We start from the raw sequence: 24976 nt of genomic DNA, 5'->3' as shown, positions 1-24976 counted from the left end.
ATCAGAGATATGGAAGTGCAGAGACCCAAAAAAATAGATAACCTTGACCTTTATTACCGTGCAGAAATGCCAGTCTAGCGTTTAAAGCTTTCGCTTTGCAGACACATCAGTCGGTTGTTAATGCCTTTCATTGTCTTGATGCACGAGTGCTTAATTCAAATTAGAGAATGTGTAAATACCATCATAAATAAATCTGTGAAAAGACTATAAATCAACTGCACAACCAAACTACAATCGATATCCAAACGTCATTTTTGCTTTCAATACATCTGGCATAATGTATTACAAGCTAATGCTTACTTGTAAGCTAATAAGCACATTTCTTGAGATATTAAGCTGTTAATTTACCTGCCACTTACAGCACAGGATAACCAATCTGTTTTGAGATGCAGTCAACAAATGTATGTTTTATATAAACCGCAAATATTTATTAATTTAGCCCAACACATCGAACCTGTACTATTGCACATATATGTGGGATGTTTGTGAAGCTCTCAGCAGACACATTGCATGTGCAAATAATACATTAGTTTACACATTAACTGATATTTATAATCACGAATCCAAATCTAGAAGCAACTGAGAGCTTTATACATTACACCTGTATGCAATTACTTTGGAAGTGTCCAGGTATATTTGGTCAAATACTACATTAATTCTAGATTTTAAGCTTTCGTGACTGCAAGCACTCATATTCTTAGGTTTTTTCGGTAAAGTCACGTAGGTAAAAAATTATTTAACTTTTATTAATTTAAATTTTTTACCTACGTGACTTTACCGAAAAAACCTAAGAATACTACATTAATTACTGCAGGGGCATTTATTGATGCTGATGCATTGGTCCTCCTTTCCACGCTCAATGATATTCTTCCTTTCCACGTTGAAATAAAAGGGCAGGCCCGGTTTCTCTAAAGCCACAATTAGTGCACCGACATGGAAAACATTCCCAAATATAGCAAACGTGCAGAAATGAGAATTAGCAGTGTGCTTTGTTCACAGTCTCAGTGGGCACTGGGAGCAAGGCTCCGTGTCTTTTTGATCAATCATGGTGCACGGAAAAGACTTCTTACTCACCTATGATAATAATTAAATGGGTCGTATGTGGTTTATGCTTGAATTAGCTAATGAAGGGAAGGCACTTAGGCTAAACGACTTTAAAATACAATTTTACGTAATTGACAGTAGGACCCAGCTGCCGTTTTCAAAGCAACTGCCACAATTCAAGATATTTGCGCTCGGCATCTGAAGAAGTAAAAGATGTTTGTAGTTTTTGACACTGTATGCTGTCAAACATACAGTCCCGGGTTACGGAAGGGTTAGGTTCCCGAGAACGATCCGCAACCCGAATTTTCCGTATGTTGGAAACTGAACAATTTCCCCCCCCAAAATCAAAGATGAATTCGATGAACTTAAATCATAGTGAAGCTCTCTCCACGTTATTAAACTTTACTGTGCAGCGCCTACTTGTGCTTACGTAACTAACGCCAAAAATTCGGTTTACTGAATTTTTTAAAACATGATTTAGGGGACCATTTCCGTAAGGTCGGATTTCTGAAAGTCGGGTCTTACGCAAACCAGGAGCTGTCTGTATACTCCTGTACACTTTGTGATCAAACATTGCCTGGATCTAATATAGCAAAGCATAACAACCGTACACGTTCAACCTGTTTGTATTGTTGTACTCATTTAAACACAGTTGCTGAGCACAGACTCAAAGGCCCAAAATGTCAAACGGCCAGCGACAAACAGCACTATCGGAACCGTGCCTTGAACCGAGCAAAGTTGGACGAGCTTTGGAAATATATCCAATGGGGAGGAGCAGTGCGAGGGAAGAAGCAGAAATAGATGTGCTTTCACCTGCAGTGCGGAGGTTGAAGACAGCGTGGATGAGATGCCACCAGTCGATATGGTAGAACAAGCCCTCAAAAGATGAGTGGAGGAAATCAATGGGTGGAGGAAATCAATGGGTGAAGTTCATGGGAAGAGTAACGACGGTCGTAGCGAGAGAAAGTCTGTTTAATTATGATATTAAAACGCAATCAAGGCACAGCACAGTCTATCGATGAAAGGGATTTGACGTAAACATCTGTATTCGAACTAAAATAATTTCAAGCAACCTGAAAAGTTTTTACCTTCGGGACACGATACCAGAAATGTTGTTTTATTTGAGGCAAGGCTACTACTTCCACGTTCACATGCTTGATAATCTTTCACGATTACAAATACCGTAACTGCGATGAATGAAAATGTTATTATAACCACGACAAAAATCAAGAAAGCAACATTTGCCAAAGTAATGCACTATATAGCAGATTGTTTTCTTTATTATTTTGCCAACATTACCATTGGGAGAATGTGCTATATTACCCAGTCTGCACAACCTACATGGATGGCCAAGTCCATAATTTAACAATAATACAGGTTTTTGGGCTAGATCACATAAATATAAATGTGTCGTTAAACAGATCACCACCCGACAGCCAATTAGTAAGGTTTGTCACGTGAACAAAACATGCCAGTTCGTTAAAAGTACAGCACACCGATGTGATGGAGAGTAAACCCACAACATTTACTATTTGTTTCGTGACAAAGCTTACTAATTCGGTGTGTCCGTAGTGACATATTTAACGACACTTTTATATATTCACGCGATCTAACCCAAAAACCTTTATTATGGATAATATTGGTCGTGCAAGGCTACGTGTTAAACTCCATACTATAATTTGGTAGAAATTACACAAGCCCCTCTAACTGTGATACTTCGGCAAAAGCCCTGCCAAGGGCACAACAGAACCATTAATGAAAATCACCACACCCAACACAAACTCTACAAGGAACTCCAAACATCACATAGAGGAAAATATATTAAAACTGGCACACTCTGAAATCTCACATCACCTACACAAGCCATTCCTTTTTACAAGTATACATTTCTATCACACAAGCAACCTTGTCTACTTTCCCGTGCAAAATTCTTAGTTACATATTCATGTTTTATTAATAGATGCATACACAGCACATAAACATACTATGTTGTTTTATATGCTATTAAGAGGGTAGGTAACACTCATCCCACAATTTGATTCATTGTCCAGATATGGGTGGCAATTCGATCCAATTACTACATTTTTATATCTGGTTCGTATTTTATTTATTTACATCTCATTTTTTAAGTTTTGTTCGTTCAATTAACCCAAATATAACATGTGCATATAATTTGCATATGTTTTAAGTAAAATTGTGAACACATTCTTACATGCACTATGTCATGCATGTAAAGTAAAACCCATATACTGAATGATACATTACATTTTGGTTCTTTTGGTAAAGTCACGCAGAAAGAAAATAAAATTCGATTGCAACACAAGCATTCGTACCTGATGACGATTGCTTGTGTTGCAATCGAAACGTCGTATTCTATTATTTAATTTATTTTCTTTCTACGTGACTTTACCGAAAGAACCAAAAAGTAATTCCTGCAGTCACGAAAGCTCCAAATCAAGATTATAACTAGACGTGTATGTTATACGTAAATATTAAACATTTTCTCCTGAGGCAACCTGCAGTGAAATCATTGTTACGGCCACTAATAAACAGCATCTTAAGGAGAAATTCAATTTAGGTGCTGTTAAAATCTAAATTGTGTTATGTCATGTTTACATGTTATTGTATTGTTCACCATATTCACTCAGAAAACCCCATTGTCTCAACAGGGCCTGGTGCTCACTGTTTTAGCCGTTCCGCCAACAGGCAATGATCTTCGTTTGACTGAAGCCCCACCGGAGTAGATGTGGGTTTTCATTTTCACTCACACTTGCGTTACACCATCTATTTTGGCTTACCCTAAAGTAACCACATCTGGCAAACGTTATATCTAGAATATATTTTTTGGGAAATGAATGCACACCACAAAATGTATTTTAAACTGGCTGCTGTTTCGGTCACCGTTGGTCTCTACCTTGTTTCTATTACAGTTTAAGCAATCAGAGAATATCTGTATCATCGACAATTGTTCTTAACAATGATTATATCAATAATATATATAATGCAGTTGTCACACGAGTTTTGTTGTTAAAATGAGCACTTAGAATACATATTAAATAAATATATTCTTTGGGTCTTTCGGTAAAGTCACATAGATAGGTTCAAATTAATACAAAATTAAATAAACAAAAAACTACGACGTTTTCATCACAACACAAGCGATTGTCATCAGGAGGAAAAAAAGAGGGGAGAAAGCTGCTGAAGGAAGGCTGTTTTTAAAGGTTTCAAATGGGTGTAGCCCAATGGTCATAAACGAAGTAGGCGGAGCTCGTGATGTTAATGTGAGAAGTGAGCATGTTAAGGTAAAATCGGAGAGCGGCCTCCACGGCGAGCGTGCTGAGGTGGCTATGTTAATTTGAGAGATGATTATGTTAATGTAAGATCACAGAGCCGCTGCCACGTCGAGGTCGGCACGCGGAGGTGGCTATGTTGGCGTGAGAAATGTAATCTGTTCATCTAAAATCGGAGAGCCGAAGCCACGGGGAAAAGAAAAAAAAACTAACATCGGAAGGTGGCAGGATGGGAACATCACAGCCAGTTATGACTTAAACTGGTTGGTGACGTCCTTCCAATGATTACCGAGTTTGTACCCATCCTCTCGGTTGAAATTGTCTGTATATATAGGAGGCTTCATGAATTAATCTTTGCTGATAGCCAGTGGGCTTACAAAGTACCTTCGTCGTAGAGAAATCAATTTCGTGAGCCAACCGCATTAAAACAATGATCAGCCACGGCCGAAGTGTTGGTCCTACCGTGTTTAAAATCTGCCTTATGCTCATGAACACGGTCCGAGACGTCGTCTAGTTTCCCCAATGTAACTACTGCCGCAGACACAGCTTAAAATATTTTTGGTGACCTCTACTATGTATGGCAAGGTGATGGTTTTGATTGGGTCCTCAGATGGCTCTTTCCCAACGGTTGGGGTGATAGCTTTACGGATTGTGTGGTCCAAATATCCATTCATCTTGAAAGCTTGGTGCACGTGTTTCAGTTCACTGGCTAGGTGATGATGGTCAGAGATACATCGAGCTCTATGGTGTAATAATTTTACTAATCAAAATATTGAAGAAAAAACACATAAGCAAGACTGAACTTACTAAATTATTTAGATTAATGTATATACTGGCAATTCTCCCTGTGAAATTTACTACGAAACATTTATTCAGAGCGTACTTTCTTTTTTCTAATACGAGAATCAGGAATCCTTTTCAGGCCTCGAAAGGTCACCTTCCTCACACAGTGTGCCCATTTTCTTCATGCAACTCTTTGCTCAAAGCCATTGCTGTATATGCCTTGGAGGACTAACTTTACTAAAATGTAAATCGTGTGTGACTGTGTGAGGCTTTAAGTGTCACCGTGAAAATCTGTAGAATGTTTGTCGAGACCAATGCGATCATGCAAGTACATATGCATGCAAGTTTATGCAACCGTATGATTAGTGATGTACATTGTGTCTTCATGTATTTATAACAACATTAAAATGTATCTTAGATACTGGGATATATACAGTATTACTTATATTAGGATGCATGTTCAGACGAGGACTATAACCCAAAAGGCTACAAATAGTAAAACAATTCAAGCAGATTTGTTTGTTTGGTTTCCATACTTCCTCTAAACCTTAAGAGAAGTCATCCCGAACCAATTTATATCTGACACTTCTGTGCGGCTGACACATCAATTCTTGTGTCTAGCGAGCAGGCAGCGTCTCCACTGTTGCACGCGGCATAATGTGGCCAGTACCACCAACCCACATCCTGACAGTCCCACTGCACGTCTGTGGCCACCATCGGTGTGGGTCTGCATAACAAAAAACCTGACAGGCACTGCATGTCAAAATCGGATGTCGGGGGGAAAAAAATTTACATTAGCGATGAAAAGAAGTTTAATGAGTTTTTTTTAACCAAAATGTCAACATACAAAATGTCATTTAAAAAAAATTAAACCGTAAAAACAAAGTTTTTCACTATAAATCCTTTATATGCGTGGCATCGGTTTTATTTTATTATTCATTTCTGTTTTTCTTGAGTAAGAGTTTCATTTTTATCACATTGGTATTTTAAATTAAATATGAAATTTTTTTTTTCCTAAAAAGTGGAAAATTTTGGAAAATTTGTTTCACGAAAATAAATTGTCACGCACAACGAGTCTGTGTGCAAAATGTCAGCTCGATTGGATCACGGGAAGTGGGTTAAAAAACAACCAAAAGATTTGCACGGTCGTAAGCGTGCAAGCAAGCAAGTGAACTTAATATAAAGGATTTAACAAGCATACGTGTCCACGGACATGCAATTTCATAATTCGATGTACGATATTTAAATTGTTTCAGGAATTAATAACATACATTTCAAACTTCATACATTCACACTCTTGAATGTTTTATGAAATGGCCCGTATAAAGTTACATAGGGTTTTAATGATCCCATTCACATAACCTGTCAATCCCTTATCAGTGCCTACATTACAGACCAATTCAAACCTTATTGGTTACCCCGTGCCCTTATAAATCTCAACGTTCATCCTACAAAGTCCCATTACAAGGGAGAAACACAAACAATAGACAAAACACGTTTTTTGCCCGTATTGAAATGGCTGTATGCCGTATGGACCAGAAAACTCAATTTACCTGTACAAGAATGCAGGGTAATCCGTATGGATTGACCAGTATGCATTCACACACATTTGAATATTAAAATTTATTTTGTAGCCTTCAAAGGCTTCGAGGCAAGCACACAACAGCTTTTTCCTGTATTTAAATAACTTTTGTTGTTGTTGTAAATTTCATTCAGCTCATAACTGTCATTCATCTGGCTATTTGGAAAAAACTAAACATGTGCACAAAAATATTGCATACAATTCATGTATATCAGTGTTAATTACTATTCCACATCTATGCAAAACCATTAACTGAAACTCTAGGATTGTATTTACAAGCTACTCTCCAACAATATATATTTTATTAGGTGTATAAGTATACTGTGCAAGTTGTATTAGCTCTTTTTGATCCTCTACTATTAACATACTAGCCTATTGCCCGTCAAAGGACGGGTGTATTGCAGTAAAACTTGCAAGCGAAAAGCAGACCACGACGTAATATTCATTGCATCCATGCGTGTGCAATTTGTAAAGGCGCAGTGACACAAACTTATTTCATTTGAAGATTATAATCCCTTGTTCATCATGACGTCCTTTTTACTTCTATGTCTCAACAGCGTTACGGAGATCGCGTGACGCGAGGGTTCTGCCTTTGTAGTGAGGGTTGTAAGTTGACGCCAAGGAGGGGGGAGAAGAGGCACACATTAAATAGATTTCTCCAAGACGAAGGTACTATGCAAACCCACTGGCTATCAACAAAGATTTGTTCATGAAGCCATCCAGATATATAAACAGACACCATTTCAACCGAGATGGGTACAAACTGAGCAATCATTGGAAGGACATTATTAACCAGATAAAGTCATAACTATATTCTTAGGTTTTTTTCGGTACCTACGTGACTTTACCGAAAAAACCTAAGAATATGAATACTTGCAGTCACGAAAGCTTCAAATCTAAAGTCATAACTGGCTGTCATGCTTCCATCCTACCTGCCGATGTTAGCAGTTATTTCTGACTCTCTGAGTTACATTACCTTGTTAAATGCCTTTACATTAACAGGCTAAATGTCTCACTAACACAGCTGCTGCTCCCTTTTCCTCGATGTGGCGGTGGCGCTCGTTGTTTAATCGGCTGAATGTATTTCATTCACATAGCCGCTGCTGTGGGAGCCGTCTAACATTGACATGCTAATCTCTAATCTGGAGCAATACAATGGCTTCTTCAGCACCGCAGTCGTGGGGTTACATTAACAGATTGACATGCTCACCTCTAGCAATACAAGGGCCGAGGTAGATCTGGCTCTGCGATCTTACATTTACTTGCAAATTCCATCTCTAGCCCCACCCACTTACCCTTGGGTTGTACCCATCTCAAACCTATATAACCTCTGGCTGCAGTAGCTCTCTCACTATATTTATTCCTGCCTCACCAGTCCGCCTGCTGTATTTTTATCACCTGAAGACAATTGCTTGGTTGCGATCGAAACGTCGTAATTTTTTAAAACATTTCTATCTACGTGACTTTACCGAAAGACCCAAGAGTATGAATTCCTGCAGTCATGAAAGCTTTAGGTCAATATATAAATTATGTATACACCTTTCTTGGTAAGGGAGAAAGACTCAACACCATGGTGACTTTTTTTTTTGTTTCCGCTGAGATATTAGGGCGCATTTCGTTTTGTGTGTATTAAACCATTTACCTATTCAACATTCAGTATACAGAACTCTTATCTGTCGCCCTATTAGTCCTATTAGCGGTGTCAGGTTTAGGGCCCTAGTTCTTCCTATTATTTTCGATTAGCCACGATTTTACTCAATGCGTTTAGAAGCTACTTCCTAATACTCACAATTTGTGCACAGATAAGAGTCACGTGGCAAGTTACTCCTAATGTTCATGGGTTATCTGCACTCCATGTCATGTAAAGGGACTTTATGCAGCAATGCATTAACAAAAGGACCGTACATTACTAAATTGTTATTAACATTTGAAAAATATACATGAAGTGAACTAAACATGAACTACTTACCTATATGAATTACAAGCATGTAATGTTGCATTTCATACTAAAATGATTAATTTAGTGAATAAACACTCACATTGGCAAATAACAATACAGAATTCAGGTAAAATATTTACAGACGTTTAAAGAGTACAGTGTAATCATAAGCTGCCTATAAATATATAATTCACTTGTAGTATTGTGCTCCATATGGCTATTACATAATACTGACATTCAGGCGACTTACGCTTCGTGATTATCAGGACAAATAAGGTTTGCAACCACAAAGTAAAAATTACAACGAAGTTAATTTTTTTTAGTGCACATCACGAAAGATGTGGCCAGGTGGCTCGAGGTTCGAACTTGGCACTGCTGAGATTGTTGATGATGGACAGCCATGCATGATTAAACTGGGGTCGTCTCTCAAGTTTAGTTCGATTATGTCAGCCCGCGTCACCCATGAATGCACATAAAACATCAAGTTAAATTTGGTGTTTCACTTAATTTGGCTGAATTCCAATTCCGAGAATAAATAACAGTATGGGTTGGACTGGCATGAATAAACATTTTCTCTGTAGCAGCGTGTGTGGGGAAATGTTGGGCGAAAATTTGTATTATTGCCTTTATTTTACCAATGTGTTAACAATGTCTCCATCGCCAACAAAGGAATATATCCCCAAGGCCACATGTGTTGATAATTTTTTAAAGATGTGTATTGGGTACACAAAACGAGGGCGTTTTAAAAACAAGTTTTTGAATGTGTGCAAAATCACACGCAGGAATCGATTTACTTTTTCACATTGTGCTTACCATTTTCAATTCCATTAATGCTCATAGAAAAAAACAGAAGTCCACTAACTATAACTTCAAACCTTTGCACTGCACTTTTCTGAAGCTATTATTTAATTTTTACTTTTAACCCGTTTACTGTCTCTGTTTTTTCTGAAACACGTTACAAATTAAAATATGAACAAATTGGAGAAAATTTAAGGTTATGTAAATAGTGGCTGCTGTAAATAGTCTTAGGGGGTTGACAACATGAAGATGCATTATTTCATTTCCTAACCAATTCACACATACAGTACTTTAAAACACAATTTTTACAAATCTACAAAACAAAACATTATTCTAGTTCGAAATTACTTCAACCATTTTAGAAGCTATTCTTACAAAATACCTCCTTATCTAAAACATCTGTTGTTTATTCGAAGCATCATAACAATATTTGTAAATACATACATTCTAAGAAGCAGGGCCCTGGTCATCTACAATAATATAGTATTATTAATAAAGCCTAGAATTCATTCATAGAAGACATCCTGTTTGCTTGTTTGCACAGAGGACCAAATGTGTGCCCATTGAGAGCTGGTGTTTTTGCTCAAGATTATATATATTTGACCATATATATAATTAAAGAGGAAATGCTGATTTTAAATCAATATGGTAAGTAGTGGGATGAATGGAGCTACATCATAAGAATTTTAAATCTAAGGATAAATGTTGAAAAACGATCTGTAAATTGAAAGGTGTCAGGTCACCAGATTCAAAATAACAAAAATTTCCAAAAGAAGCTACAATTTCCTCAACAAATGTGGCAACACAAATGAAATATATATAAAGCTGACTATAGCATCCATTATTAAATGCTGTCTCTAGTAAGAAAACACCCTAATATGAAAAAAAAATCCAAGTATACCAGCAAATGTATACTGTATAGGAAATGTAATGCATTAATCACTACTACATACAACACACGGACTCTGGTGACCAAAAACATTGTAGTCCGTACACATCGTGTACAATCAAGAAGAAACTATTTCAACAAGGCTATTCAACTTACGTCGTCTGAAAAATTGGAGAAATACACGCGTGAACATAACAGGGGAAAGCATTGGCCCTCTCGTCATGATGACAATCAGTATTGCTGATGACAATCCAATGGCAGTGATCTATCTACAGGATATGAATGAAGAACATTATAAAGAAGGCTGTGAAGGTGGGCTCAAAATAAATAAGCACGGCAAATCAAAAGAATGTGCGATAAGTTCACTTTTTAAACAAAAATACTTCGAGAGACAATGCTGCAAAACAAGATAGTACCGTATATCCCAAAGGCAATTATTGATGGAAAATCAAAGACAAAATGATTAAATAAGGAGAAAAAACAAGAGCACTGTTGGAATAACAATTCTCAATGTTGTGCCTCTAAAGGAAAACGTTACCACAGTACATACTAGTTGCTATCAGAAGTGTGGACGTTCGCAAAGTAAATGGAAGCGAAGCAAGGGGAGGGAAATGCATGCTGGCACTTCAGCTGGGAGATAAAATGGGCAACACGTGGATAGAGAACAAATGCAGGCTCGAGACATCAAATTGACTGTAAAGCGAGTGGGCTTATGCGAGAAAAATGGTGAGTGATCGAAACTAACGATGCAGTGGCATATAAAGAGGAGGGAACGAACGCCAGGATACATCCACCGTGGAAAAGGGGTGCTGAAATCTGGTCATATGCAGGAGCCCTGAATGGGCTGTTTCATCACAAGACTGAGCTATGGCGACAGGTTGAAGAGGCCTTATCCAGCAGTGAATATATCATGGCTACTAATGAGATCGAGCATTCACTTTGATTTAATATTGCTCACAAGTGCATGAAAACAGAGGGTGAGCAAAACAAGGACAAGGTTTAAGTAAACATACGCCTACACAGTCTTGCTCACTGCTACACAATGTGATGCCCTTAAACAAAACTGTTTTCAGATCTTTTAATAACGTCGACACGAGTGCAAGGCTGTGGATACAACGATCTCTCGGAAGGATGGAAAGAGCACTCGTGTTACACTGCCTTTGCTAAACAGGGTCTGAACAAGGATAACATTTAGCATTAATTCAGTTATTTATATTAAAAAAGCACACAATTAAATACATTTCATAGGGTGCTCTTTATGTGATTCAATGTCTGGATTCATGACCTAAAGCAAGGTACCCGACCACACCTACAACCGCTCCAAAACAAGCTCCAATGACTGATTTCAGTGGCATCACTAAGAGCTGTTAGTAAGGGACTGCGTGTGAGCTGGAGTCACCGTTCGGGTGTACAGGACCCCCCCCTCTCTGCCACCATAAATAAACCGATGCCACCGGGTGAAAAAGACAAAGTATAGAGTTAAGAGTATGACCAAATGACCATCAGATCTTTGAAGCTAAGCAGGTATGAGCCTGGATAGAGCTTGGTTGGAATGGATGACCACCATGCACACAAGGTTGTCATATGCAGCTACGAGGCAATGCTACCTAAAGGTTATCAGCAAAATGTGTTATACTATACTTCTATGCTCCCATATCTATGCTCATCACCATCACCAACAAGCACCGATCAGTGTGGTGATCGGTGGCAATATAACCCCCATGGCAATCGCAGGCTGAGGAGGCCATCATCCAGGCATGGATTGACAAAGGGGATGTTCAATAACATGAACATATCCTTAAGACCTCTCATTCTTCCATAGTACTGCCAAACCTTAATATTCCACATTATAATACAGTATATAATCGATTCTGAATTGCATGCGTTTTTTTACGTTTATTGCATAAAATACCCAAATTGTTTACCAAAAACACACACATATTTTCAATCTAATTCACCACTTCATCTAGAATTCTCTTCACACATATGCTAATTGCTGCAGGCACATTACATTGTCAAGTCTGCCACATTTGCAGATACTGGGTAATCTCTGCATACATTACATGATGATAAATGCATGTGCAAATTATTTCGAAAAAAAACTGTTATAAGGTACCCTACTCATAAGATGAAAAACACATGTGCATGCTAAATATTGGATGCCCCTGTGATATTCAGACACAGTCTGCTTTTGTACAATTTTAATTCAAGCAATTGGCTGCTGAAGTTGGTCTGTGCCTGCCATTCTTTAAATGCATGCATGCATTCATGATATATGCACTTTAAAGAAAATATAAAAACACATTATACGTAAACTAACTTCATGAGTTTAACGCAAAAGTATGATTTTTCAGGCCATCCACCTCATTCCATTAGTTACAGTTCTTACACTCGTCAACGTTATGCCAAATGTAGAGCCATGCCTGATACTTGACGCTTCTTCCTTCTACATGTGTATTCATGAATTGTAATTATTCACAGTATGAAGAGTTGAATAAAGAGCACAGTTATTATAACCTTATCACGGTTATCACATCTTCAATGTGCATTAATGCAGTATGCACGCTAATACCTGTCATGCCCTTCATGACTTTTTAATGAAAAGCTCTTAGGGAAATGTTCCATTATAAAGCACTGTACAAGGTAAGCGTGTGGCCGCTGGCAGTAAATGGGAACCTTGCCAATGTTACCTAAAGTCAATGGACCAACCATTGTACAATGGTGTGGGTTTACTTACCTATCCTAAGCTAAACGATGCTTAAAGGACAAAGTCTGAGATATGTTTGACCTTTGTTTAACCTGGGGCAAAAGGAATATACAAAGTGATAAATGAAGGGAAGAGCAATGCATCCTGGCAGATTCATCTTGCACGTGCCTGTGATGTGGTTTTTTTGTAAAAGCCAAAAAACATATTACATTTGTATGTTTTGAGGTTTAACTCAAACCCAGGGAATCTATTTCATTTCCTCTGGGATTGCAACCGTTGGGATTGCAGTCGAACCATTGCCTTGGAAAAGCAGATAATAAAGTGGTGCTTTGCAGTGCATGTTAAACCATCAACATCATATACTGTAAAAGGAAACACCAATGTAAAATATTACACAGCTAATGTGCTCAAAATTTGTCGTCCGTATAGCCTAGATTCCAACAAAAATAATATGTACATAGGACTTATTAAGTTGCTGAATAACAATTTCGTTACCAGTTCATTAGCATTTTAGGTGGGAAAGGAATATAAAATGAGCTCAGATTGCCTTTGACCCTTAACACCGATTTAACACGCCAAGTTCCATTAAGCCATGAAAATGTGCTTAATGCTGCTGTATGATGTTCAAGCCCAGACAATATTAATTACATTTTTATAATTATGGCGACTAAAGAAAAACAGTTGTCACTTTGGAATGGCGAAGCTTTCATTTAATATTCCTTCACAGTTTGAATGGTCTAATTTCTTAAGGAAAACATGAATAACCTTTCTGGCTTGTGGAACCAATATAAAAAAAAAGCCTTTGTCAGAACACAACGGGAAAATGCACTTTATCATCCTCGAAATATGTATTTCACAGAAACATATGGCATGGATGTAAAATTATGAAAACGATGCAGCCAATTCATATTTGCAACTCAATTTTCTTCATGGTGCTGTCACGAATCAACTACGCCACCTCTGCGTCAGAGTAATTATTTTACGTCCAACATCTTAAGAGCTCATTAAAATATTTCCCTGTCAGTGTGAACTGATTACACTCATCGTATTTTGTAACAAGATAGTCAATTCAAGATAGACATTTTTTTTGTGAAATCGTATTTTTTCAAAGGGTCACAAGAGGCCAGTTTATAAAAATAGGTAATCTCGCCTTTTTAAAAACCCCATAATCCTTGGTGGGTCATATTTTGAAGGTAATGATCTAGTTTTAGAATATATGGCTTACTTGTGGAATGTAAGTGGTGTTAGACCCAGTACTGAATATATCACAAAGTATTTTGAGCCTTTTTCCTTGCAAATATTTAAAAAAAAAATCTGAATTAGACCTATTTGCTTGTCACACTCTGCCCAAGTAAAAAGCCACTTCATGGCTATACAGTACCAGTACTTACCCACGTTTAAAGTGTCTGAAATGTACCTCTTAAATCGTTGACATTCCCAAGGACATTTCACAAACCTGCACGTCTATTCATTTATTATACTGTGCAGAAGTAGATCCAGCATTTTGCTTATCTCTTTAATACCCTAGAAATACAAAGTTGACGTAAATTTGCCAACAATTATCACCTAAAAGAAAGTTTCATACATTCACTCTGAAAAAAATATAAACTAAGGTTGTCTTAATCTGGCTCTCAGACCCACAACGTAACATTATTGACCCTTGTTTTCCAACTGCGTTTGTGGTTCCCCAAGTTTCAGCAAAAGCAGACAATACTGTCGTTTAGTAAAGTGCAGGACTATTGCACACAGTATAATATTTTGTTACGTGTTGTTCACAACAGAGTACTGCAGTTAGGTAACGAACATTTGCCTGCATGCACTGTTAACATAAATAGATTTACACCATCCCAAGACCGCGTTTACTCAGCAATGGATGCATTCTTCTCAGCAAATCAGCCTCGTAACACATTGCTCATAACGCCTAATTATCTCATAGAAATGTAGAATTTCATGGACCATCATTTTTCAGATCTTTTATCGCCTTTTCTCATATTTAGACCTTTGGTAAGCACAATCGTTGTCTTAAAACACATCTTTTTAGTCATTGAATAGTGGTTTTGCAAGTAAATACAACATGTTAAAGTTTTGTTTCTAGACTTTGCAGGTAGCAGAAGTTTGCGCACATTACATATAGACGAATTGCAATACGGTGCCACCCCCCTCCCCCCAGTTTCACAATGACCACATTACACTACTCACTCGCCACTACACACTTTACCTGTTCACACGGGTATACTTCCGTTACAGAGTAGAGCTGTGAAGTTATTACGTCCGTAGTAAAAAAGAAAACAACCCACACACAAATGCCACGCACACATATACATACACACGGCACACTGTATGCAGGCACACAAGCTGGCCCTGAATCACAGTGCAAACAGTAAAAGCGACACACAGCCCCCATTGACTTAACAGTGCAATTCACATGCAAATCACAGCAAACGCATGCACGTTCAGCACCACGGGTAGCAAACGGAAAGGTGACAGAAATCCCCTCCCCCGCTCAAGCATGCACACAATAAAAATGTCCAATTACCGTAAATATGAAGAAAGCATCATAATGAACGTGGATGGGGGGGGGGGGCAAGGGGGAGCTGTCAATATTGAGAATTATAATAATGAAATACAGACTGGAGTAACAAAATCCACAGAACCAAGAAAGGACCAAACAAAGTGGCCCACAAAAGGACGCAAATGGCAATGCAAAAAAACCCAAAAGAATAACATTAAAAAAAGGGCAGACAATTACCGGCATATTAAACAAGGCTGGCAGCGTGTAGGAGGAATTAGCGTAAGCCATTGCTTCCAGAGCCCGGTTGGCCATGGGCCCCATGTGGTGGTGAGGTCTACTTAGGGCCATGGGCCAGGCCATGTGCCACTGGCCAGACAGGGCCGGCCCTGGCGACCCCGACCTCCACTCCAACGTTGTAGCTGCTGCCGTTTCTGTAGCTGCTGCTGCTGCTGTTGTTGATATTTCTCCTGGATGCTGTTCCCGTCCGTCAACCCTGTCACGTCAGTCTATCTTGTCTGTTTGTGGCAGCGGTGGTGGCGGTGGTGGGTGCCGTGAAGTTTTACACGTACGGTCTTTTTGAAAGGTTCACCGCTATCACTATCAGCACCATCGTCGCCACCAGAGCAGCAGCAGCATCACACGTGGGTGAATGGGGAGGGATGGGGGAGGAGGGTGATGAACGAGCAAGGGAGGTCGCGCGTTTTGCAAAACGGCAAAAGCTTCGACTTTGCGAAACTCCAAAATGAAACAGGGGGTGGGGTTGAAGAGGGAACACTTTAGAGCAGAGGATAACAACACCCAGCGTGTACGGACAAATGCATATACCGATAAGCACCGAGCAAACACAACGCTGGGAATATTCACGGGTACAACAAAAGTGCCCTTCCACCCGTTGCGAGATGTCACGATGCCAATGTTAAGCGCTGCACCGCGTGCGCGGCTCCCAATGAACGCACATCCATCACATCATCATCACCACACATTGCATCGCCCATACACGACCACGCAGCAGCAGCAGCAGCGCTTTAAATGCAACACAGAGCAGCGACGGAATTACAAGAACAAAAATGAAGATAATGGATGGGAAAATACACACTCACCTCGGGGTTTTTTTTTGGTAAAAACGGGGTTTTGTGGGTTTTTTTAAAGGTAGGTTTTAGGAAGGAGGTTGATGCACGGGGGAGTGAAGACAAAAAGGAAGAGGGGGGTGGTGGTGGGTTCTGGCTGGGGATGACTGCGCAAGGACAAGGTTTCTCGGGGAGCCAAGGAGCAGCAGGAGGAGGAGGAGGAGCAGCGGGTTGGGAAGGTGCTGTCTAGTTTAGACCCTGAGCGCAATTCTCACGAGCAAAAAAAAAAACCACCCCACTCTCTATATATAATATAGCCTGGCCGATTTGTTTTCTGGACAAAACTCACAACCACCAAGCCCAGCCAAAACGCGAGCGCTGCCCTGCCAACAACAACAAACACGCGACTCGCAATGAATGCGCGCCGCCCGCTACTCAGCGTTGCCTCGGGTGTGCGTGCGGGTGCAACGGGGAGCGAGCCACACATGGCGAAAACGCGATTTTTTTTTACTTCTCTCGCCGCCCCCCCCCTCCCCCTCTTTGAATTTTGTCCCTAAGTGGCGCGCCGTAGTAAATGGGAGGGGCGTCGTTCCTTCGCTCCCATTGGTTTGTTACGCAGTTGCCCCGGGCGACGGGTCCCCCGTCCACTCGATGGCGCCACGCCCCCTTCTCGATGTCTACGCCCCCCTCCTCTCCTCCTCCTCCCCCCCCCACAAAACAAAGACAAAGATCCCTCCCCCCTATAGCCCACACAGACTATTGGGGCAAGTGCTGACAGCGAGTTAGTTCGAGGTGGTGGTGGCCAACAAACCACGCCCGGCCGCCTTTGTCTCCCCACAACAGCGGCGATGTTTTTTTTATTACACCGCACCAGAGACTCATTTTAGGCTGAGTCGACCTAGGTGGGGTTGAGGAGGAGGAGGAACCGGTTCAGATAATCGCCATCACCGGTGTTGGTGACCGTGAGCAGCGCATCGAACTCGCGTCTTCGGGTTCGTAGCGCAGCGCGCTAACCGCTGCACCACCACTCCCCCCCCCCCCACTGACCCCCCCCACTACTCCCCGCCTCCTCCCCCCTGCCTCTGACCTTTGCACTCGCGGTCCGCACGCGTGACAAGTCGGTCACATCGCACTCCGTCGCTTGTCACCTCTGAAAGCTGCGTGCAGCAGCCTCATTCAATGTTTTTTGTTTTGTTTTACCCTCATCGCATCGCGTCTCTCTCTCTCCTGAAGATGTCCACGCGTGGTGTCAACGCGAGTAGCAGCAGCAGCAGGAGCAGGAGGCCGCCGGGTGTACGCGATGCTGATTGTTGATGTGGAAACTGACCCACAACTTGTGCATTGCAGAGTGCCGTAGCTGAGCCAAAGTGCGCGCCTGACCGATTCCACGTCAGCTCCAGCTTGCCCGGTAATCTATGGGGGGTACGGTATTCGTCAAAGCCGTATTGTCATTATATCATTGAAAGGGGTACATTTGCTGGAAAATACAGTTGTGGAGCCCGAATATCCTGTGACGATATCGCCCGCATGATCGGTATTTGGAAGCATAACGTGAGTTTACTGCAGGAAATTCTCACCGAGTCTTTTTTTTTCCCACGAGGGTTCTGCCAAGCGTTAAGCAGTGCGTCGTGGGTTCATTCTAACCGCGTGAATGATCAGGGCGGCCGCTGGAATCGAACCGTGAACCACTGTGGAAATCACTTCGGCTAGGCTATTCCTGTATGCCGCGTTTATCAAGGGCTTCCCAGCTCAAAGACCGAGGCTTTGTTAATGACAAAACAATACGTTAAAGGCATAGTGACGAGCACTCCAGTGATATCACTTGAGCGTTTCTACGGCACTCTTTAACGTTACCTGCAGGACGATATGAGCGTCTCCTGCCTGTGATGTTAAAGTCTCATTAACGTGACTTTGAACTCGCGTCTAACAGCCGCGTGTCGGCAAGAGCTATTTGCCCTTTGGGTTGCCTCTTTAACGCAAACTATACACGTGGCTAACACTCACAAGTGCAGAACATTTGAAACTATTTCGAAGTGCTCTGAAGCTACCACGTTTTTTAAAGCATCCTCTTCGAAGAGACACATGATTAAATAAGTGACGGCGAATACATTTGGAGTATGAAACGAATGGATTGGACATCTGATGGGTACGTTGGTGCTGTGTTGTGATGTGACAACCGCGATGTTAATGACTACTCCAAAATTACTCATTGACAGGTCACACTCCTCCTGCAGCAGGCCTGAGGGCGTTTCAGGAATGGACAGTGGCGTGCAAAGCCCTGCTGGAGAATTCTTGGACCTATCCAAGTTTCTGGACAGTGCCAAAGGGTGGTATGGCTATGATGGCCAAATAGAAGCAATAGTGGAGAAGGATTTTAAGAGACTCAAAGGTACTTATTCTGCCAGTGGTTATAGGGTAACTGCATTGTATTCCCATGCATTTACCCAGGGGGATTGTTTTTTTTTTACTGGCATACAATTATGGACAAATGAATTGAGACCTTTGATCATTAAAGAACGTTCACCCACAACAGAGTTTTCCGTTGTTCTGTTCTACGCATTGCATTGACAGTCTCAATAGGCTCTCATCTAATTGAAATAAAGGTTGCCTACTCACTTAATATGGCCATGGGGACTGTATGGCAGTCTATAATGACAATATTAATATTATTTATAGTTAAAATATACTACTACCCTACTCGCCTCAAAGAATGCAACTGTGCTTATCCATCTTTTTCTGTGGCCAGTTATGGAAATTCTACATTTCCATAGTTGGGCACAGTCACTACATAGTACAATTATTATTGTCGTCCAAATTCGATGATAGGCGGAAATGAGTCAGGAATCGGATTTCATTTGACAACTCTTTGATTGAGTACTGTATAATGCTCTTAACCATAGCACCGATTTATATATGAATTAGTGGGCTTTTTAAATTATGTATCTTGTAAAAATGTCCATGATTGTCACCATATCTTTATACCAAGACATATATTTTTTACATTGACAATGTTATCTTTGGAACTCTTGATGTTATGCAACTGGGCAGCAGGGCATTGTAATATTTGAGATGTTTATCAGCATAGCTTGATGGACAATAATTAACATTTGTTCATTCTGTGTTCATACTAAAGTTTATTCGTACAGTGGTTGAGTGTTTCCTTTTGTTTTATGTGGTTCATTCAATTATTTGTGTATATTTTGCTTTAAAAGATTCAAATCCACAATTTATTTTCTAAAGATAAATCATGTCATTGTGTACCTATGCACTAACCAGGTCAGTACGGAGAGAAGATTAATTCACTCTGTGTCACTGGTATTGTCACTCTCTACATTAAATCATAAATATCCTGACAGCTGCACAAATAATGTGTGGCACCACAGACCTGGGTAATTGTCAGATATGTGTCACATTGGGTCATGAAGGATATTTACAAGGTCCTGACAACTTCACCTCAATACCGATATGATTCAGAATGATGGTTCCATTTGGAATCACTAATAAAAATGCACATTTCAGCATATGTGCATTTAAAGGGCTTCTAAACTCAGGAGCAAGAACACTCGTACAATTGCACACCCTCTGCTGATATCCATGCTGTGTCATGTCTTTTGGAAGCTCCGTGGCTCATGCTGTGTTGCACTAATCCACTGTTTCACAGCCTTTTGCTGGTTTTAGCAAAAATCCTCCCATCACAGCTCCCAGAAGTCATGCAGCCATGATCGTACCACAATTATAGCTGGCTCGCTGCTACAGTATTGACAGAATCTGCCTTTTTGTTTCTTGGCAGCAGTGGCAAATCCATTGAAGGTGGGGGGGGGAGGCAAAATTCCCATCTTGAGACACCAACATTTTTTATTGTATTGCTATTCAGAGAAAATATTTTTTTTTTGGTGTAAGGCCCTGTATAAAAGGCTTAAAATTCTTGGACCGACCCCCCTCCCACCCACCTTGGGAAGTTTTTTTTATCCACTTCTGCTTGGTGGTGGTGCTTCTTGATCAAAGTTATAATCAAATGTCCAAATGTTGTTTTTGGTTCCATCGCAAACCAATTGCATTTGCTTTTAGTCTAAACTGTACTAAAACTTTGTAGTATTATTACAAACCTTGTGTGAACCACAACAGCTTATTGAGGCCTTCTTCTGCTCCTAAAAAATATATAAAATACTTATAGGCTATTTCAGAAATTTTTTTTAATCTTACAATTCTCAAAGTGTTAATGATATATAAAAGAACACAAGGGATTACATGTTTTTAAGTAAATATAATCACCAAGTTGCTCAAATATCTCCCATCCATAACTTCCAATATAAACATTGGAATTTTAACAAGCGACTTAGAAAATACCTTTAATTCTACTACATTATATTGCTGCTACAGACACAGCAGTCCAAGTAATGATTCAATACCTGCAGTCGTATCATGACATGTGACCGCTCATTTACAAAGGTATGATTATTTGACTGCGCGGTATTATTACAGAGTGGGGTGGACAAGCATAGCCCTGATCAACTAGCATCTATATCTCAAATGTCTGCCAGACTCGTTTGTCAATGCATACCGCTGTGTTATTACTTTTTTATGGAATTATTTTCCACTTGTGTCATTAAATACCGTTGGGTAGTCCGTTGACATTTAATGGCAATAATTTTGTAGGAGATTTCTGCCAAATAGAGTATTTTCATTCAAGAGTAATTTCTTCTTTCCCAAAAGAACATGCATGCCCATTATATGACTTTCAAAAGGGGCTTGCATAGTTTGCAATGCTCTTGTGAATTATTGAGTGGATAAGCAATATGGTGACTGATTAGTTGAGTCCGATAAATTATTGGATGAAATATTGCTTTCATAAATTCTACCCTGTTCACATAAACTATATAACATAAGCTTCCAAATCACAACCATTTAAATTGGTGGAGCAGTCTGTAGATAACTGCTCTTCACATCTCACTCTAGGTATTGCATTCATATCATCAACGTTAAGTGATGAACATAATACTCATACACCTTTAGAAGTTCTGCTCCTTTACGTTAATATTCGAAAGGTTCTGCTACTAAGCATGACGTATGTTAATCTACATCGGAGAACCTATTATTTGCTGCAGCTGAAGCTACAGAGGGTCTTGTTGCTTCATTTTAAACCATTGCCCAGATTCATGAATGATGATGTTAATCCATACCATGAGCATGGTGTCTATTCAAGCGTTACCCTTGTGTCTTGGAGTGCAGGTACGACCTATCTCGATCATGCTGGGGCCACTCTCTATGCTGAGAGCCAGCTTCAAGGCTTCATGCGTGACCTGTCGTCCAATGTTTTCGGTAATGCAAATTGTGCTTCATTTATAGTTTTTTTTTATTAGAATGTATGTATTTATTTGTAGCACTAATGTAGCCCAGGTTTCCCCAGGCGACCATGTCAATTGCATTCATTTTATTAAACTACAGTTAAACTAATAGGTATTTAACTAGTTCGCCAAGCTGTGTTTATAAATGTAAGTCTTTTCAGTTTTTACTAAACGTTTACAATTTAATCGTGAACGCACAAATATTTATTCCTTAAATAAACTTTCTTAACATTTATATAGTCTATATATATGGAACTGATTAAAAACATGTTTTATTTTTTGCAATTGCAGGTAATCCACACAGTCATAATAATGTCAGCAAATTCACCCATGACATCATTGAAAATGTGAGATACAGGTATGTGATACTCGTAATAGAACATTAAAAACAAGACGGACATGCTTATCACCGCTGATGGCCATAGTCCTCAAAATGTGGAGGCATTTATTCATTTGTAATATATTCATTTTCAATAAATATTCACATTTTGTAAATTGTTCAACAATTGTCACTTTTTGTCATAGTTCTCAATCGTTGAGACATTTTTTTAAAATGGCAAATATATACCACTGCTGTAAACCTCAGCCACTGCTGTATTTGTCAAATGTACAATATATGTACAGTGCTGTATGAAACAGTGGCTATGTTATAAATATCACAGAAATTTCAGGAATTTGTACACGTTTTTCCAGATTGATCCATCAGGCTGAAACGTCACACGTGTCAAGTCCACAATAACTTTTTTTTACAAGATCATAATTTGATCAGGTTATGGTCGGGTTGTGAATATCTAATGGTGCCCATTCATCGATTAGCATTTTCCAGTATACAGTAGCATATTGTGATTGCCATGGGCCCTGGTGCAAGGAATGATATGGGGCCCCCTCTCAGATTTCTCCCCTCATCCTAGCACGGTGCTTGCACCCCACTGGCCCGTGGGTTCCGGTCCAGTCACAACCTGCGCACTTGATTACTACACCACACTCAGAATATTGACGCATAAAATACCAATGGAAGAGCATTCGTGAGCAGGTTGGCAGCACTGTATTTACGCTTGCACGATCTTGTGTTGAGCATGAAAAGGTATCTGCGATGCTCCAGTGGACACCAAGCAGGCACGCAATGCACCTGTGCACACAATGCACATGTGCTTGATTAAATTAAGTACAATATGTGTCAAAATCCCCATGAACTTACTGTCATTACATCGCAATGTAATATTTAGAAATTGCATGCATCACTTACGCCCATAAATAGAATACCATCTTTGGGTGACATTACGTTTCCTCAAGTGGTGTGTCCTGAGGCGACTGCCCAGCATGCTATATATATCAGTCTTAAACAGCTTTTACCAACTCTATCAATCTATCGTATTCTGCAGCATGCCTGCCGTCTCTGTCTACATGACCGGCCACAGGAGGCTTCCAATGTTCCCTAAGCATTTATAGCTTGAGCCATGTTTGAGATGCATTGTTCCTCAGAAGGATTTATTTCTCTTTTTATATATATATCACTTATTCTTCATGGCTACTTTTCTTCCTGTTCATTCCACCACCTGCCGACCACTAAATTTACCATATGAGAAATCGAACCTCTTATCCCACACACAGTCAAGTGATGTTTGATTGTCAAGTGGCACTCTCGTTGAGACTGGGACATTTGTACGGCATATTGATGCAAGTTATATAGTGGAGTGCCTAAAGATTGCAATACAAAAGCCCTGGAGCATACACAAAGAGGGAAAACATAGTATTTTATTGTGGAGTGCCTAGGAATGTCCGTGGAAGAATAGTTGCACGCAACGCAGTACATGCGAATTTGCTTTGTAAGAGAAGGCACACCGCTAAACGAAATATGTTACGCACATAGGCTGGGTGTCCCGGGCTGTCCGACATAGGTTGAAAGCTTTGTTAATCAGAACAAAGACTGTAAAGTTACACACAGGTTTGTCATCATAACCCTCCAGTGATGTCACCTGACGTCACTCCCATCAATCAAAACAGTGACGTGACTGAAGCAAACTGTGGCAGAAAACTTGACAATAATGCTCAAGTTTTGATTTAAAGCTTTCGTGACTGCAGGGATTCATATTCTTGGTTCTTTCGGTAAAGTCACGTAGAAGGGAAACAATAAAAGAATAAAAATATATAACAATAAAATTCTCACGACGTTTCAATTTTCTTGCTGTGGTTTTCACACCTGATGATGATTGCTTGTGTGGCATTCGAAACGTCGTGAGAATTTTATTGTTTTATATTTTTATTATTTAATTGTTTTATGTTTGTATTATTTTATTGTTTCCCTTCTACGTGACTTTACCGAAAGAACCAAGAATTATAACGCTCAAGTTAAATTTCTCATTACCAAATCTTGAAACTCATGTCAGACACTCTGGGACACACAGCATAACTATGCATCTATAAGATAACGGCTTTTTGTTGATTGAATTGCATCTCAACGCTGTTTTATTGTTCTGCATTTAATATTAGTTTAAAAATTGCACTGTACTGTATGTCATTGTAAAATGGATGGATGTGTCGTATTTTACTTAGGGGTAGTTTATGACAGTTTTCATTGAGAGAAATGTACAAATCATGTACTGTGTTTAATTCTTAACATCCTATTAGATTTTTAAATAGGTAATGCCCTTGTCTATTAACATCAGGGACATTTGAACATGTAATGCATTTTATCAGGAGAACATGATGATTACTTTTCCACAAATTGACCATTGAGCAGCTAAAGCCTTTCAAATTTTATTGTAAAAAAAAAAGGTGACTGGGCAATAGTCATTTGTAACCCTCAATTAAGTTCCGCCGTCGTGTAGGTCACAATGCAGACTTGGCACGGAGACCCCTAATTAAGAAACATCCACCTTGCAGAGGGGGCACGTTACTCGGCTCAACTGACGAACCCAAACCATTGCACGCGTCTTATGGGGCAGAGGAAGAGACCCAGACAGGGTTGTTTTTTTGCCTCGATATTAAAGACGTAAGTGTTTGAGCCGCACGTAATTTAA

The 24976-nt window shown here is 39.8% G+C and overlaps 2 protein-coding genes across 25 annotated transcripts in view; one reads left to right on the top strand and one right to left on the bottom strand.

The window, feature by feature from the left end:
* LOC133346089 (poly(rC)-binding protein 3-like) overlaps nucleotides 1-17049 on the bottom strand; it is a 94529-nt gene extending 77480 nt beyond the window's left edge. For 5 of the 20 annotated variants that reach the window (XM_061557453.1, XM_061557454.1, XM_061557458.1 and 2 more), the window contains exon 1: nucleotides 15782-16621. In XM_061557453.1, coding sequence (XP_061413437.1) covers nucleotides 15782-15904 — 123 coding nt within the window. In that variant the 5' untranslated portion in view covers nucleotides 15905-16621. The other 15 variants (XM_061557440.1, XM_061557443.1, XM_061557446.1 and 12 more) reach the window with 8 other exon arrangements.
* Nucleotides 17050-17344: 295 nt separating this feature from the next.
* The window catches only part of MOCOS (molybdenum cofactor sulfurase), a 58314-nt gene continuing 50682 nt past the window's right edge, over nucleotides 17345-24976 (top strand). For 2 of the 5 annotated variants that reach the window (XM_061557436.1, XM_061557437.1), the window contains exons 1-4: nucleotides 17705-18019; nucleotides 18828-19000; nucleotides 21841-21930; nucleotides 22248-22314. In XM_061557436.1, the coding sequence (XP_061413420.1) occupies nucleotides 18868-19000; nucleotides 21841-21930; nucleotides 22248-22314 (290 nt within the window). In that variant the 5' untranslated portion in view covers nucleotides 17705-18019; nucleotides 18828-18867. The other 3 variants (XM_061557433.1, XM_061557435.1, XM_061557434.1) reach the window with 3 other exon arrangements.

This window comes from Lethenteron reissneri, chromosome 23 (assembly GCF_015708825.2).
Source record: "Lethenteron reissneri isolate LAM-NWPU_2019-01 chromosome 23, ASM1570882v1, whole genome shotgun sequence".
Classification (NCBI taxonomy): domain Eukaryota; kingdom Metazoa; phylum Chordata; class Hyperoartia; order Petromyzontiformes; family Petromyzontidae; genus Lethenteron; species Lethenteron reissneri.
Note: the sequence above shows the minus strand (reverse complement) of the source record. Positions and strands in the feature narration are given on the sequence as shown.